Source organism: Petaurus breviceps, unplaced genomic scaffold (assembly GCF_028583685.1).
Source record: "Petaurus breviceps papuanus isolate PSGF00001 unplaced genomic scaffold, PetGlider_PUasm1.0 229, whole genome shotgun sequence".
In the NCBI taxonomy this organism is placed as follows: domain Eukaryota; kingdom Metazoa; phylum Chordata; class Mammalia; order Diprotodontia; family Petauridae; genus Petaurus; species Petaurus breviceps.
In genome coordinates this window covers 14,479,545-14,496,341 of record NW_027185903.1, presented here as the reverse complement: position 1 = coordinate 14,496,341, position 16,797 = coordinate 14,479,545, and the positions used below count along the sequence as shown (strand labels likewise).

Genomic DNA, 16,797 nt, shown 5'->3' with positions numbered 1-16,797 from the left:
TCAGCCTAATTATAAGCTTCTTGAAGGCAAAGAATTTGGTGTGTATAACTTCATATCCCCCACAATTTGTGAGCATTGTCCGAGGTACATACTAGCCTCTAATAAATACTTGAATTAATGACTGTTAATTAACAACTTTTACATAATGGTACATTGTAAGAAATTGTTCTTTAAATGTAATTAATGGCATTAAGTACGATCTCAGTAGAGTAAGATTGGAGTTAAAGCTGTGCAGCCTAGAGTGTTTCTAATGTATGCTTAATTGTCCTTTCTTTTGCTGTGTGTGGGAAATAGGAAGGCCCAAACAGTCTGATCAATGAGGAGGAGTTCTTTGATGCTGTTGAAGCTGCTCTTGACAGACAAGACAAAATAGAAGAACAGGTATTTTTTAATACAGTTTTAAGATAAATTCTTTCCTATACGCAGAAAGTTTGTTACAGTATTATTATCTGAAACCAGTGGTTCTGTTCAAGTTGAGAATGAGTTAGGCCTGCGTTAATGTTTTGAACTTAGAAATCTTTCAAAAAGTTTTCTTGATTTCATTTCAGTTGCAATATAGCAGATAAGAAAAAACTGGGGTCTTCTTTCGGAAGGCCAGGCTGTGATTGAGGCAGCATGTAAGGGATGGAATGAGAAGTATATTCTGATTTCTTTCTACTATAGCCAAGCATAGTCTGCCATAATGGTAATTTTGCTGTAACCCTACCTCATAGGAAACAGATAACCACAGTACATTTAGATCCATCATAGTTGATAAGATTCCATTTTCCTAGTGATTCACAAGAAGCTACAGGAAAAAAGGACTAATTATGCAAAAAAAAAAAACCAACAACTTCATAAATTGTAATTTGCCTAGTACTTTCATCCTAATTTTCAAGAGATGTTGATATGATAATAAACTAGAATTTTGGATAACTTATCTTCTGTTAAAATATAAGTTTGGGTGAAAATAAAATATAGGTCGTTTCCATTAGTGAAAGAAAACTATAGAGTTGTGGGGTTCTTTTTTGTTTGTCATGGAATATTTTATATTGAATATCGCTTAAAATAGTATCAGGCTTTGGAATTTTGTGGTGTCATTTCATCATAATGCTATTTATCATAATGGAATTTGATCTGTAGTATTTTTTTAAAATATAGCCCAGGAATATAGAATTATTTTCATTAAGCCCTGTATAATTTTTTGATAGGCAGTGTGTTATATAGAGAGAGCTAGAGTTAGGAAGACTGGGCTCAAGGAATGCCCCTGATACATATTGACAGTGTTAAACCTGGGCAAGTCATTTAACTTCTAAATGATCCCTAGCACTTTTGAAATATGAAAAGCTACAACAAAGAATGACTGCTCGTCTTTCGAAGAGGGAATTTCCTTAGTGGTAGTTTCCTACACCAAGGAAATCTCAGATCTGTCTGGAATGTATTTTGTGTACGCATGCTACCAATATGTATTACCTGTAAAATTAACATCATAGCAAATAGAAGCACAGTTTTTCTGCTTCTCCTTCTTTAAAAATATAGTCTGTTATTCTGTCAGTATTATGCATTTAGTTTCAAAATCAAAGCAGAAATAATGTTGAGTGTCTTTGACTTAGTAATAATCTGATGGAAAATGCTCCTCAATTTAAGATGACTAGCACTCCCCTTGCTCCTTCCAAAAAAATTTATAGTTTTGTAATAATCACACAAACTTGTAGGTTTTTGATAGCTGAGATTAGTTTACTTCTTTTATGCTGTATTACTAAAGCCTTTCTGTTTTTATATGGAATATCTTATTCTTGTCACTCTTTCCATTCTCTTCAACTTTTCCTTACCCTTTATTCCTATTAATTCTAACCATTGCAATAGTCTCTTAATTTTTCTGCCTACCATTCATTCTCTCTTTTCTAATTTATCCTTTGCACAAATTGTTATTCCTAAAGCACAGATTTTGTTACCATGTCACTTTTCTTTCCATCTCCTCTAGTATAAAATACAGAAAATTCTATCATTCAAAGACTTTCCTATGTTTTAGAAATAGGAAGGTCCAAATAGTCTGATAAATGAACCCCGTCATACTCTGTACTTGAGCCAAATCAGACTATGTGCTCTTCCCTGTACCTGGAATTCCATCTTTTGCCTCCATAACTTTTTTTTTCTTTTTGGAGGGGGGGAGAAGGCAGGGCATTTGGGGTTAAGTGACTTGCCCAAGGTCACATGGCTAGTAAGTGTTAAGTGTTTAAGGTCGGATTTGAACTCATGTCCTCCTGATTAGAGGGCCAGTGCTCCATTCACTGCACCACCTACCCACCCCATTCCATATCTTTTAATAGACCTTAACGTCTGACTTGGAACATATTCCTTCCTTTTTTCCACATCTTAGAACCCTAGTTCCCTTCAAGGCTTAGCTCAAATGTCAAGTCCTTTAAGAATCCTTTTTAGATTAGTGCTGTACCCAGCCCATCCCATCACCTCCATCACTGTGTATTTTGTGTATGTCCTGTATTTACTCCCTCCCCATTGTTTAATATTTAAAGTCCATAAGGCTACATGTTAACATGTTACTGAATTAGTAAAACATATGTGTATGGTACCTTCCTGCAGAAAGTATAGTCATTTATTTTCTCATCTATGACCTTAGGCAAGTTATTCTGAGCCTTACTTCCCTTAGATGTAGAATGGAGATGGTAATATTTTGTAGGATCCTGTTTGATTTAGAGCTAGAATCATCTAAACCAGCCCCCTTGTCATAGTAGATGAACTGTATATACTTATCTGTGACTGTGTCATCTTCCTCCGTAGATTATAAGCTCCTCAAGAGGCAGAAACTTGCTCACTTTTATTGTAGCTGTATTCCCAGTGCCTAGCACACTTCCTGGAACATAGTAGGCAATTAACAAATGCTTCTTGATCTTTACTCTTTATATCAATACATTAGCTTCATTTCCATCAATGGAATCAGAAACAGAACATTTCTTTAAACCGTGGCTGGTCTCAGTCAGTAGTGCAGCTGTCCTCTGTCACCACTAGAAGGCACATGTACACCTCTTTGAGATAGAGTTTCATGTGTATATATATATGTTAACTGCTTGAGTAGGTAAAAGCATAAGATATTTAGTAAGTTATCTGCTGATATTTTAATGTGTGTAGATCTATAATGGTCCCTAATCTATAAAAGTAAGGAACATAATTTGTATTATCACCAAGTGTTTTTATATTTAAATAGACCTTTTATTAAAAGATTGATATCACTATACTCTTTGATATCCTTGTAATTTAAAAGTGGCCTACATTTCTCCTCCGAATGGCCTTTTTATAGCCAAAATCTATATATTTTAGGTTGAGGCGGTTGCATGGGGGCATTTGAAAGATAAGTGACCACCCAGGAGTCGAATAACCAGTCTGTGCCAGAGGAAGGACTTAAAACTCTGGTCTTCCTTACTGCTAGGCCAAGCTCTCTTCCTGCCTCCATTTTACTAATGAGAAAACTGAGGCCCGAAAAAATAAAGTGATTTACTGTGCCTTGGTCAAATAGCAAACTGAGGACTCTACCCTAGATCTTTCATCCCTCAGTCCAGTGTTCTTTTCATTATGCATTTTGTCACTATAAAATAAAAACTTAGTTAAAAAGCAATTAATATTCACTCATGTTTGATTATCACATCATCTCTGATAGAACCGGTAATGTAAGTATTATTATGAGAAAATTAAGGCTCACACTGAGCAAAGAGATAATTAAAGTAGTTAAAAGAAAATTACTAGCCTGTGGACTAAGGCATTGGTGGCTATACGGGTTGGTGAGTTAGTGGCAGAGTGAACTAGTATGAAATGTTAGGTTTTGGCAAAATAAAGCAGGGACACTGCTAACTTTTGCTGTATTTTACGTATTTATAGATACTGAGTGTTCAATAACTAGTAATTATAGATTGATCTATTCTTGAGCTGTAAAATATTTTTTAAATATTCTCATCTTTCTCTCTTCCCACTCCTCCTCCCCAGTCACAGAGTGAAAAGAGCAGATTGCACTGGCCTACGTCCCTACCACCATCTAGTGATGTTTATTCTTCTGTGGGTAGTCATAGATTTGCCCAACAGGTAAGACAAGCTTATTTTAGAATTTACAGAAAATTATGCTATATAATTTTGTCACTGTTTATAGAAATAGCTTTTGAAAATTGTATAGATTTTATACTACGATTTGCAAATTTTCCTAAGTAAACAAAGTCAATCTATCACCTACTTTTCCATTTCAGAAATTACTTAAGAAATTCATTTGCATATGTTGTACTCTATATCTTTGCATTTTCCTCTCTCTGTTTTTTCCCTGTACCAAACAAACAAAAAACCTTCTAAACGCATTTTTCTTTTCCTTTTTTTTTTTTAAATAAAAAAAAACAAGAGGTTGGCCAAATTAATCAGAAATATAAAATGGGCAAACTTTTTATCAGTACTGTACATCACATCATCAAGTTACGTGCCATTTTTCTGTGTACTGGAAAAGCTACATTCTTTTTAAAATAATATTGGAATAAAATACATAATAGGTGCATGAAGTCAGCACTTTTTGCTGTGCTTATTTCATATAGTGCTTTGTTTTTCCTTTTCTTTATCTTGTGTTTGGAAGTTGGTACTGAATGCTCTATTGTGCCTTTGTTCTGATTACTTGGTTTTTTCTTTGTCTGTCTCTGGTAGCCCTATAGTCGCTCTTCCTCCATGTCTTCCATTGATCTAGTCAGTGCCTCTGATGATGTTCACAGATTCAGCGCACAGGTACTGTACAAATGCATGGAGTGAACTTGAGTTATGTGTTATGTCATCCTACTTTCTTAGTTCCTGGAATTCTTTGGTTAGGTCACTTGGTTTTTTGGTTCTAAATCAATAACAAGAAGCAATGAAAAAGGCATTCTTTGTCTACTAAACGGTAGTTCTTCCATGCATGCTTGTACTCTTTTGACCTCCTAGAGCCTACATGAGCAAGGAATTTGAATGTTTTTCTTTTAGCATGTTATGTGGTAGCTATATCTTTAGATAGGACACCACATTTCTAATGGAGGAGTGTTACACAAAACTAAATGATATGGAATTGGTAAAAGAGAGAACGGTTGAATTGCAGCGACTACAATAAGTTCAGAACTATATTTTGAAGAAGGAAGTGACTTTTTTGCTATCTCTGGTGCTTCAGCTTCTCATTCATGGTCATTCTAGCACTGTACACCTCTTATGATAGCTTAAATTTTACTTATACAAGTAATTTTTTATATAGTAAATTAATAAATTTACATTCTAATATATGTAATCTTGGAATCATAGAGGTAGAATTCAAAGGAACTTTGGAGATTATCTAGTCCAACTCTTTCATTTTACAGATAAGCAAACTGATACTCCTCATATGTGTGTAGATATTTTACCAATATGTTTGAAAATAATGACTTTTGAAGTTGAATGCAAGAAGAGCTAGTAGTTTAAATATGTATAATTAAAGTACAATTAATTGCTTTAAAACTACATTGACATACATGATCATTAGTTTGATGATATCCACCTTTTGCTTTTTAATTTTTTTGTCTTTATTCAAGGGTTCATGTATCTTAACCATTTTTTAAAAGGCCACACTCATACTGCCAGTCAGTTGCTACTTAGTGATGGTATAGATTACAAAGGGATTACAGTTAGCTGCTGGGATTTGAGTATGTTTTTATGTCACTAAAATATTGCCTGTTGTCATCAGATATGCTCCAAAATAAATTTTGTAACAAATTAACATTTTTTTGGTAGATTTACTCACTGACAAGTTTATAAACAACTGCTTTCCTTCCCCTCCCCAACCCCCCCTTTTTTTTTAAAGCAATCGGGGTTAAGTAACTTGCTCCAGGTTACATGGCCAGTTATTTTGTGTGGGTGTTAAGTATCTGAGGCCAGAACCGAACCCAGGTCTCCTGACTCTGGGGCCGGCGTTCTTACTCACTGCGCCACCTGGCCGCCCCTTCCTTCCCCCTTTTTGAGGGGAACAGGGTGAATTGCAAGGAATGGAGAAAACTTAAAGAAAAGGACATTGAGAAGATCATTTATAATATTTTTTCATTTCATTTCCAAATTCTCCCTTACCAGAGAGTGTTGCCTTTTAACAAGGAATAAAAACAGGGGAAAAGTTTAGAAAAAGATGATTTTTTAAATCACAAACCAAGTTTAACAGTTCATTGTTCCTTATTCAGTCCTTTGTCTCTTATACTCACCTCTGCAAACACAAGAAGATGATACATTTTCTCTTTTTTTTTCCCAAAAAAATTTGTTGCTGTCTTCTGTTTTTGAGAAGATCAATTAGCAAAAATTTGGTAAATTGTTTTTTGTTGTTGTTGTTTGCGTTGAAAAATTAAATTGAACTTAAATAACAGAAAAGTTAGAGTGATTAATAACTTATTAGCAGTCATATACAATAGCATTAATGAGCTTTTGTTAGCTATCTGAGATTGGATAACTGTTGGGAAGGTCCAAAGCATAGGATATATGATGAGCAATCAAAGAGACTGGGAAAAGTGGCAAAATTGGGGCGGCTAGGTGGCGCAGTGAATAGAGCAATGGCCCTGGAGTCAGGAGGACCTGAGTTCGAATCCGGCCTCAGACACTTAATGCAAAAACTAGCCATGTGACCTTGGGCAAGTCACTTAACCCTAACTGCCCTCCAGAAAGTTAAAAAAAAAAAGGTGGGAAAATAGCATACCCATGAAATGTTTCACCTAATTGGCCATACCAAGTGATTCTGGTGAACTAGCTGCTATTAACTGTTATGGCTTTAATAATTAAATACATCCATTAGCTTTGTGATTTCTCATAACCACCATAGACCTTGTCTCTATTCCTGGCCAGTTGTCCTGTAAAACACTGGACCTAAAAGGTGACAAGCATGTGTGAAGCACTCATTTATAGCATCATATAGTACTGCATAAATGTTAAATTTACAAAGTATGCATATAGACATCTTCCATTGGCATTACCCCAAAGTTATTTCAGTATTAATTAAAGCAGCTAAACATTTTGTTAACTAAAAGACCTGAAAACTGACACAAAAGTATGCTACTTATAGAGCAGGGATGTATAGTGGTCCATTGAATCAGTTGAGAACCAAATCAAGAAGGTTATTTTGGGGGGATTTCATCTCTGTTTGGTGCAGAATCAAATGTTAGGTTCAAAATAAAGAAACAAAAATGAGCATTACTTCTCTAACTTATTAATTTGTAAGATCTGCTCCTACTGCAAATAATTAGTTTCTTGAGTTGTTTTTCATCAGTGTCATCAATAAGCTCTACGGAAGTTGAATTTCCTAATATTAAAGAAAATTTTAGGTGTTAAAAAAATTAAAAACCAAACAACTTTTGGCATAGTATGAAACGGATTTTCCATTTAATTTTACTTTCTTTTTTTTTTTTATTTTTCAAATGCTTTATTAGCTTCTGATTTACATCATTCATTTCTGCCAGATTTTGAGTTACAAGTTTTCGCCCCGTTTTTCCCCTACCTACTGCCCCAGAATAGCAGTCCCACAGGATATCCCCTCCTCCAATCTGCTCTCTCCCATATTTTCTCCCATACCACTTTCGACTTTTCCAGTAGGGCATGATGGATCTTTATGCCCCAGTGCTGTATATCTTATTTCCCAATTACATGTAAAATAGTATTAATAATAGTATATATATATATACATTTTTTTTTTAAACATTTGATTTTAAAACTTTGAATTCTAGATTCATGAATTCTAGATTCATTCTCTTCCTCCCTTGTCACCCACCTTACTGGGAAGACAAGCAGTTCAGTATAAGTTGTATATGTGTAGCTAATGCAAAACATTAACATAGTAGATATATTGTAAAAGACTGACTATATTTCCCTCCCTCCTATCCCACCTCTCACTTGTTCTATTCTCTACTTTGATCCTGCCCCTTTTCAAAAGTGGGTGCTTCCAACTTCCCTCCCCCCCAGCCTGCCCTCCCTTCCATCATCCCCTCTCTTATCCTCTTCCCCCTATTCTCCTGTAGGGTGAAATACCCTATTTAGTGTGTATTTCATTCCCTCCCCGAGCCAAATTCAATGAGAATAAGGTTGACCCATTCCCTTTTGCCTTCCTATTCTTCCCCTCCATTGTAACCATTTTCCCTTCTATATGAAAGTTTACCCCGTTCTGTCTCTCCACCTCCTCTCATTATATTCCTTTCTCACCTCTTAATTTCACCTTTTAAGTATCATCCCTTCTTATTAAATTGGTCCTGTGCCCTCTATGTCTACTTGTAAACATATATACACACATTCACATGTATTCATATGCCCGTATACCCTCCGATATAGACATATAGACATATATATATATATATACACACACATATATATATATATATATTTCTATTCCCTTCAACTATTTTCATACAGAGAAAAGTTTCATCAGTTACAATTATCGTTTTTCCATGTAGGAATGTAAATAGTTCAACTTTGATAAATTCCTTATGATTTCTTTTCCCTGTTTACCTTCTTATGCTTCTCTTGCTTCTTGTATCTGAATGTCAAATTTTCTATTCAACTCTGGTTTTTCCATTAAGAATGCTTGAAAGTCCTCTATTCCACTGAATGACCATATTTTCCTCTGATAGATGATACTCTGTTTTGCTGGGTAGGTGATTCTTGGTTTTAATCTCAGCTCCTCTGCCCTCCAGAAATCATATTCCAGGCCCTTCGATCCCTCAGTGTAGAAGCTGCCAGATCCTGGGTTATCCTGATTGTGTTTCCACAATATTCAAATTGTTTCTTCCTGGCTGCTCGTAATATTCTTTCCTTGATCTGGGAATTCCGGAACCTGGCTATAATATTCTTAGAAGTTTTCTTTTTGGGATCTTTTTCAGGAGGTGATCGGTGGATTCTTTCAACATCTATTTTGCCTTCTGGTTCTAAAACATCAGGGCAGTTTTCCTTGAGAATTACTTTGAGGATGATTTCTAGGTTCTTACTTTGATCATGGCTTTCAGGTAGTCCAGTGATTTTTAAATTATCTCTCCTGGATCTATTTTCCAGGTCATTGGTTTTTCCCATGAGATATTTCACATTGCCTTCTATTCTTTCATTTGTTTGGATCTGTTTAACATCATCTTAATTTCTCATAACGTCACTAGCTTCCCTTTGCTCCATTCTGAATCTGAGGGAATGATTCTCCTCATTGAGCTTTTGAATTTCTTTTTCCATCTGGCAGATTCGGCTTTTTAAGGCATTCCTCTCCTCATTGCCTTTTTGAGCCTCTTTTGCCAATTTAGTTAGTCTGTTTTTTTTTTTTTGGTTCATTTATTCATTTTATTATAAATTCCAGGATACACTCATATTTTGTCTCTCTATATTTATCCTAAAATTTTACATTTTAATTCAAATGCTTTATTAACTTCTGATTTACAGCATTTTTCTACCAGATTTTGAGTTACAAATTTTCTCCCCGTTTTTCCCCTATGCACCCCCCCAAAATAGCAGTCCCACAGGATATCCCCTCCTCCAATATGCTCTCTCCCATATTTTCTCCCATACCCCTTTCGACTTTTCCAGTGGATCTCTATGCCCCAGTGCCTGTATATCTTATTTCCCAATTACATGTAAAATAGTATTGATAATAGTATACACAAACACATACATACATACATACATACATAATACATACATACACATTTGAATATTTGATTTTAAAACTTTGAATTCCAGATTCATTCCCCTCCTCCCTTGTCACTCACCCATACTGGGAAGATAAGCAGTTCAGTATAGGATGTACATGTGTGGCTAATGCAAAACAATAACATAGTAGATAATATTGCAAAAGACTGACTATATTTCCCTCCCTCCTATCCCACCTCCTGCTTGTTCTATTCTCTACTTTGATCTCGTCCCTTTTCAAAAGTGGGTGCTTCCAACTTCCCTCCCCCTCAGCCTGCCCTCCCTTCCATCATCCCCTTCCCCCGCTACTCTCCTGTAGGGTGAGATACCCTATTTAATGTGTATTTCATTCCCTCCTCAAGCCAAATTCAGTGGAAATAAGTTTGACCCATTCCCTTTTGCCTTCCTATTCTTCCCCTCCATTGTAACCATTTCCCCTTGCCTCTTCTATATGAGATAGTTTTCCCCATTCTGTCTCTCCCCATCTCCTCTCATATTCCTCTCTCACCTCTTAATTTCACCTTTTAAGTATCATCCCTTCCTGTTAATTTAGTTCTGTGTTCTCTATTTATGTATACCTGTAAACATATATATACACATATTCACATATGTATTCATATGTTAGTCTGTCTTTTAAGGTTTTTTTTTTCCTCAGTCAGGCTATTGACTCTCTTTTAGTAATTTCCTTGCATCGTTCTCATTTCTCTTCCCAATTTTTCCTCCACTTCTCTTATTTGCTTCTTAAGGTCCTTTATGTCTGTAACCAGCTCGTATTTTACTTTGAAGCTTTTGGTGCAGGAGTTCTGACTTCACTGTCTTCTTCCTGTTCCATGCTTTGCTCCTTTTTGCCCCCAAAATAGGAGTCTAATGTTGGAATCTTCTGTCTGCTTTGTTTCCTTGGACTGGTCATGTCGCCCCTTGGACACTTGACCCCTGGGCTTTTTGCCACAGTAGGACTCTGACACCAGACAGGGCAGCTTTTGTCCCAAGTGCTGGGGTTTTCTCAGCTGCCAGAGGTATTAGTTGGGTGCTCTCTCTGAGTCCTCCACACACTCTGGCAAGCTGGTCACACCCTAGGATCTCCACCCTAGACTGCAATCCAGATCCAAGCTGGTTAAAGCAGGAGCGATTACCCCTCAGACTGGTCACTTGGTCCCCCTACAGTCTGCAGGCTAGGAGCTGAAGCTGCCATATGTCACTGGCTAAGCCAAGGCGTCTCAGTGGTTTTAGCCGACCCTCTCCCAGCTACTAGTCCCAAAATCCAGACTGCACTGACCACCTCTCACTTTGTCCTTCACGTCTGTGTGTTGATAAATCTGGAAACGGCCATAGCTGCTGCTGATCTGGAGTCCCTCTGGCAGGTGGCTGGTCAGGCCCGCCCTGGGACTAAAGCCTCATTGTGGGGCTGGGCTGGGCTCCCAGAGCACAGCGCTGGTCAATTCCTGCCGGCCTGCCAGACTGTCCTCAGTGGGAGCTTAGCTTCTCTGTGTCATTTTGTGGGTTCTGCAGCTTGAAAGTTTGTTCAGAGTCCCCTTTTTACATTGATTGGGTAAGGTGGAAGCCGGAGCTGCATTGAGGTCCTGCTTCTACTCTGCCATCTTGATTCTGCCCCTATGGAATTTCTTGTGTAGCTCATAATGGGAATATTGGCATGTAATCTATTCCCTTTTTTTTTTTTTAGACAAAAGATTTCTTTTCTCAAACTTAGATGTATAAGGACCATAAGAAGGACTCATTAAATTTTTATGTCACTGAATATTATTTGAGCAGAACTTCTTTTGTTTAACAGAATTCAATTTAGCGTTTACTAAATATTTCCTTTATGCATGGCACTATGCTAGGCACTGTAATACAAAAACAAAATGTGCCCTTAACTAGCTTTCATGTGGAGGGAGAGATAAAGTATTTATGGATAAGTAGGTACCCATTAATTTGAAGCAGAATAAAAGCACTGACAACTAAGGGAATTGGAGGAGGGCATCAGAGAAAGGAAATTGTACTTGAGCTGAGCATCAGGTTTCTGAGAGGCTGGGATGCACCATGGTATTCCTGGTTTGAGGGACAGCTTTACACCAAGATAGGGAGGTAGGAGATGGAATGTAGAGTTCAAAGAATAATTAGTAGGTTCAGTCTAACTGGAGCCTCTTGTGGATGAAGAAGAGTGGTAAGAAATGAGACTGGCGCCAATGAGAGTGGAGCCAGACTGGAGGGCTCTAAATGTCAGACTGAGGACTTCCTATGTTATACTAGAGGCAAACAGGAGCTACAGCAAGCTTTTTTTTTTAACAGGGGAGTGACAAAGTCAGATCTGTGCCTTAGGAAGATTAATAGCTATGTGAAAAGGGGATTGGTGAAAGCAGAATAAAATACCTTCTTAACTGGATACTTTACAAGATATCCCTTGGGTATTTGATTTATTTCTGGGTAAAGTTTCTTTTCTCGTCGTGTGTGTGTGTGTGTGTGTGTGTGTGTGTGTGTGTGTGTGTGTGTACTTTTAGAACCAAAAGTGTTGATCTAGCAAATACATTTTGTATACACAAAACCCAAAACAAGAAATGTTTCTTAAGTCTGTGTGATTTTATGATCAAATGAGCCAAATCTGTTTACTATAATCAATATGTTTAAACTGAGTATAGTTTCTATCTTACTGATCAGAAAACCAGACTTAAGTATGTGCCCATTTTATACTTACAGTAACTACTTGAAATACAACCTTCAGACTCAGGCAGGTCTTACAAAATTAAAGAATTTACTGTTATCAAGTATTTTAAAGTTCACTGAAATATATGGTCTTTTTAGGATAGTGCATTGTTAAAATGCCAGATTTTAGTAATAAGATAAATAACATAATTTCAAGTCATGAAAATTCTTCTAGATTTTGGTGCTGAATTATAGAATAACAAAAAAGAACTTCCATTTGTCTATTTTAATTGTCTCAACAGAATTCAACTCTGGTATTTACCTATTACAACAACTATTAACAAATCTTTTTTTCAATGAGTGTTCTGCTAGACTCTAGAAGACCTTAGAGAAAATATAAGTGATTGAATAAAAATCCTTTATTAACTTCTTGTTATGTGCCAAGTGCTGTTGTACTGAGTGCCAGGGATGCAAATAGAAAAGCCAGATAGTTCCTGTAAGTCCTTTAGATTCTAATAGTAGAAACAACATATGTAGCAGAGAGATGGAGAGTCACAGAGCTGATAAGCAGAAGAATACAACAATCCATTATGCCTTTTCCAGAGTCGATGGGGAGTGGTGATTTGACCATAGTTGGGGGATGGGAGAGGAAAGAGGGAGGATACAAGGCCATAGAGTAGAAAATGGTTGGGTTGAAAGATTCCAGGGATTGTGGAACCTTGTGGCTTACAACCTCCTAGTTATTCGGTCAACAAACATTAAGTTATTACAGTGTGCCAAGCACTGTCCTAATTACTAGGGTACGAAAAAAAACCCAAAAAACAAAAAGACTTTGTCCTCAAGTTCGGGTGGGGGTGGGGGCAGGATTCAACATGTCAACAACTTTGTATAACTCAGTAGCTAGATGATGGAGCATGGATAGAGTGTAGGACTTGGATTTAGGAGGCTCAGAGTTTGAATCCTCACTCGCAGTAGAATGATGATTCTGGGGGTGGCTAAGCAGTGCAGTGAATACAGCATCGGCCCTGGAATCAGGAGGGCCTGAGTTCAAATCCGGCTTCAGATACTTGACAGACTAGCCATGTGACCTTGGGCAAGTTACTTAACCCTAATTGCCCTGTCCTCTCCCCTCCAAAAAGAAAAAAAAAGTCAAAGAGAAAGAAATGTGATTCTGGACAATTAATTTAATTTTCTTTAGACACAATTTCCTCACCTGTAAAATGAGTACTATAATAATAGTACCTACCCCACAGGTTTGTTATGAGATCAAAAGAGTTAACATACATGAAACTCTTTGCAACCCTACAGCACTAAACAAATGCTAGCTGCATGCTATGTTAAATGCAAGATATGTGTATATGAATAGAATAAGTGGGTGGTGGGATAGGAAGGAGGGAAATATAGTCAGTCTTTTACAATATATCTACTATGTTAATGTTTTACATTAGCTACACATGTACAATCCATACTGAACTGCTTATCTTCCCAGTAAGGGTGGGTGACAAGGGAGGAAGGGAATGAATCTGGAATTCAAAGTTTTAAAATCAAATGTTTAAAATAATAAATACATATATACTATCATTAATACTATCTTACATGTAATTGGGAAAGAAGATATACAGGCAACTGGGGCATAGAGATGTACCATGCCCTACTGGAAAAGTCTAAGGGGGTATGGGAGAAAATATGGGAGAGAGCAGATTGGAGGAGGGGATATCCTGTGAGATTGCTATTTTGGGGTGGTGGGTAGGGAAAAAACGGGGAGAAAATTTGCAACTCAAAATCTGGTGGAAATGAATGATGTAAATCAGAAGTTAATAAAGCATTTGAAAAATAAAAAAAAAAATGTGTATATGGAAGGGAATCTCCAAGGTAAAGCATAGAAGGGGATGGTGGAGTGAGGTGGAGGCCAGGAAAGGCCTCCTAGAGAGGAAGATTTGAGCTTAGTCTGGGAAAAAAACAGGGAAGCCAGTAGATTAAATGTGTGTTGGATGGAGAGCATTCCAGGCATGGGAAACAACCATGTCATGGAGGCAATAGGTCCAGAGATGGAGTGTACTTTATAGGATGCTACTGTGGCTCTAACTGCCAAAGAGAATATTTTATATTTGTTTACAAGGAGCCACTGGAATTTATTGAGTAGAAGGGTTGACATGGTCAAACCTGCCCTTTAAAAAAAAAATCACTGGCACCTGTGTGGAAAATGGATTGGAATAAGAGACTTGATGCAGGGAGGCCAACCAGAAGGATGCTTCAGTAGTCCAAACATGAGGTGGTGAGGGCCCATACTAGTGTGAGCTATGTGAGTGGAGGGACAGGAATGTGAGCAAGATGCTTTGGAGTAGAAATGACAATATTTAGCAAGAGATTGAATGTGTGGAGTGAGTGTGAGAGAAGACTCTAGGATGACACCTAGGTTTCATCTTGGGTAACTGAGAAGACAGTATTGTCCTCATTAGTAATAGGGGAATTTGGAAGAGGAGAGGATTTGAGGAAGAATGGAGAGTGAAAGGGAGTAGTCATACAGGTAGGAGGAGCTCCAGGAGACAGCCGGATGGTGTCCTGACAGGTAGAGATAAGGGGTGTGCAGGGCCAAGCTTGGAGAGGGGCAGGAGCAGCAGGAGGAAAAATAATGGTATAGATGGAGATGCAGGATCTCAGGGATCATAGCACCCACTGTGAATAGTAATAAACATTTCTTTATTAAACTTGGACTGCTTGCCAAGTGCTGTACTATGTACTGGGGACACGAATAGAAAAACCAGTCACAATTAAAATCTTAACTGAAGAATTAGGAAAATTACATGTTTGGTTTAGATTTCTGGGGCTTAATGGTTTTAATAGTATCTGCCTGAATAAGAACCTTTGGTAAAAGATTGCATTTTGCATTTCAAAACTAAGTTTGATTTTCACAAGGCTTGTACTTCATACCATGGAGCTCAAATCTGTGCTTTGATTGTTAATAGCTTTTATCAAAACAAAAAGCATGTATTGTATGCTAGACACTTGTGTTATGCAGTTGGGATACAAATTAAAAAGTGAAACTGTCCCAGGCTTCAGAAAACTTATGTTCTGTCAGAAGAAATTATATATATATATATTTATGTAGTAATAATATAAATCAATAAATGTATATATTATATATGTAATATAAAATTTCATATAAATATAAAAATGTAAGTATATTTGGAATATATGCAAAATAATATGAGAATTTTGGTCATCTCTGCGTGTGTGTGTGTGTGTGTGTGTGTGTGTGTAACAATGATGCTCAAGCTGAATGTTGAAAGAAGTAAAAGATTTTAAGAGGGAGTGATAAGGAAGGAGTCCGTGCTAGGTAAGAGGGATGGTCAGTGTAAAAGTCTATGTAAAAATGTCTACATATGGAGTATCACATGTGAGAAATAGCAGCAATAAGGCCAGGTTGGCTAGACTGTAGAGTATAAGAATAATTATGAAATTAGAAAAGTAGGTTGGGGGGGAGGGGAGTGAGGTTGTAAAAGGCTTTAAATGTTTATATTTGGTCCTAGAGAGAAAGTCACTATCAAGTAGGGAAATGATGAGGTCAGATATATGCTTGAAGAAAATCAACTTTGGCAGCCATGTGGGAGATGGATTGGAGTGGGGAAGACTTGAGGGAAGGAGATAAATTAGGAGGCTGTTGCAATAATCTAAGCAAGAAAGGATGAGGATCTAAGTGTGGTGTCTAGGTAGAGGTTCTAGGAGTGAATAAAATGTAAGAGATGTGGAGGTAGAATCTATAAGAACTGACAACTGGTTAGATAGGTGGTGTGAAAAAGAGTGAGGAGTTGATAATAACCCCAAAGTTGCAAACTCAAGAGAATGGAATTATGCGGTAGTAGTGTCCTCAAAAGAAAGAGAAATTCAGAAGGATTGTTTGGGGGTGGGACTTGGGGGGAAGCCCAGAAGTTCTGTTTTAGATACCTGTTAGATATTCAGTTTTAAATGTCTACTAGGCAATTGATGAAGAGGGCCTGAAGCTCAAGAGAGAAACTGGGGCAGAGTATATGGTTTTAGAGAATATGACATCACCAAATAAAGAAGTATAGAGAAAAGAGTACCCAGAGCTTTCAGGCACAATATGGATGATGGTATAGGAAAAGTGGCTGAGGAGGGATCAGATAGAAGGAGGCCCAAGAGAGAATGGCCCAGAAAAGAGAAGTTTTGTTGTGGACAGGATAGTCCGGTGTCAGGGGCTATAGACAGGTCAGGAAGAATAAGGACTGAGACAGTGCCATTCTCTTTGGCAATTAGGAGATCATTAGTTACTTTAGAGAGCAATTTCAGTTGTTTTTAAAGCCAGAAGCTATATTTTCAAGGATTGAGAAGAAAGAAGAGACAAGAGACAAAGGGGAGTTGATAACTATAGTTTCGGTTTTGTTTTGTTTTTTAAGTAGTTTGGCTGTGAAAGGGAGGAGAGAGGACTCTAGTTTGAGAGGATATTGGGGTCTTGTGAAGGATTTTTAAGGATGAAGGGAGACTTGGGCG

The 16,797-nt window shown here is 37.3% G+C and overlaps 1 protein-coding gene across 3 annotated transcripts in view; it reads left to right on the top strand.

Annotated features, from left to right (window-relative positions):
- CERT1 (ceramide transporter 1) overlaps positions 1–16,797 on the top strand; it is a 173,253-nt gene that overhangs the window by 130,268 nt on the left and 26,188 nt on the right. For 2 of the 3 annotated variants that reach the window (XM_069096248.1, XM_069096250.1), the window contains 3 exons: positions 295–381; positions 3,976–4,071; positions 4,669–4,746. In XM_069096248.1, the coding sequence (XP_068952349.1) occupies positions 295–381; positions 3,976–4,071; positions 4,669–4,746 (261 nt within the window). The remainder of the gene's footprint in view (positions 1–294; positions 382–3,975; positions 4,072–4,668; positions 4,747–16,797) is intronic. The other variant, XM_069096249.1, reaches the window with a different exon arrangement.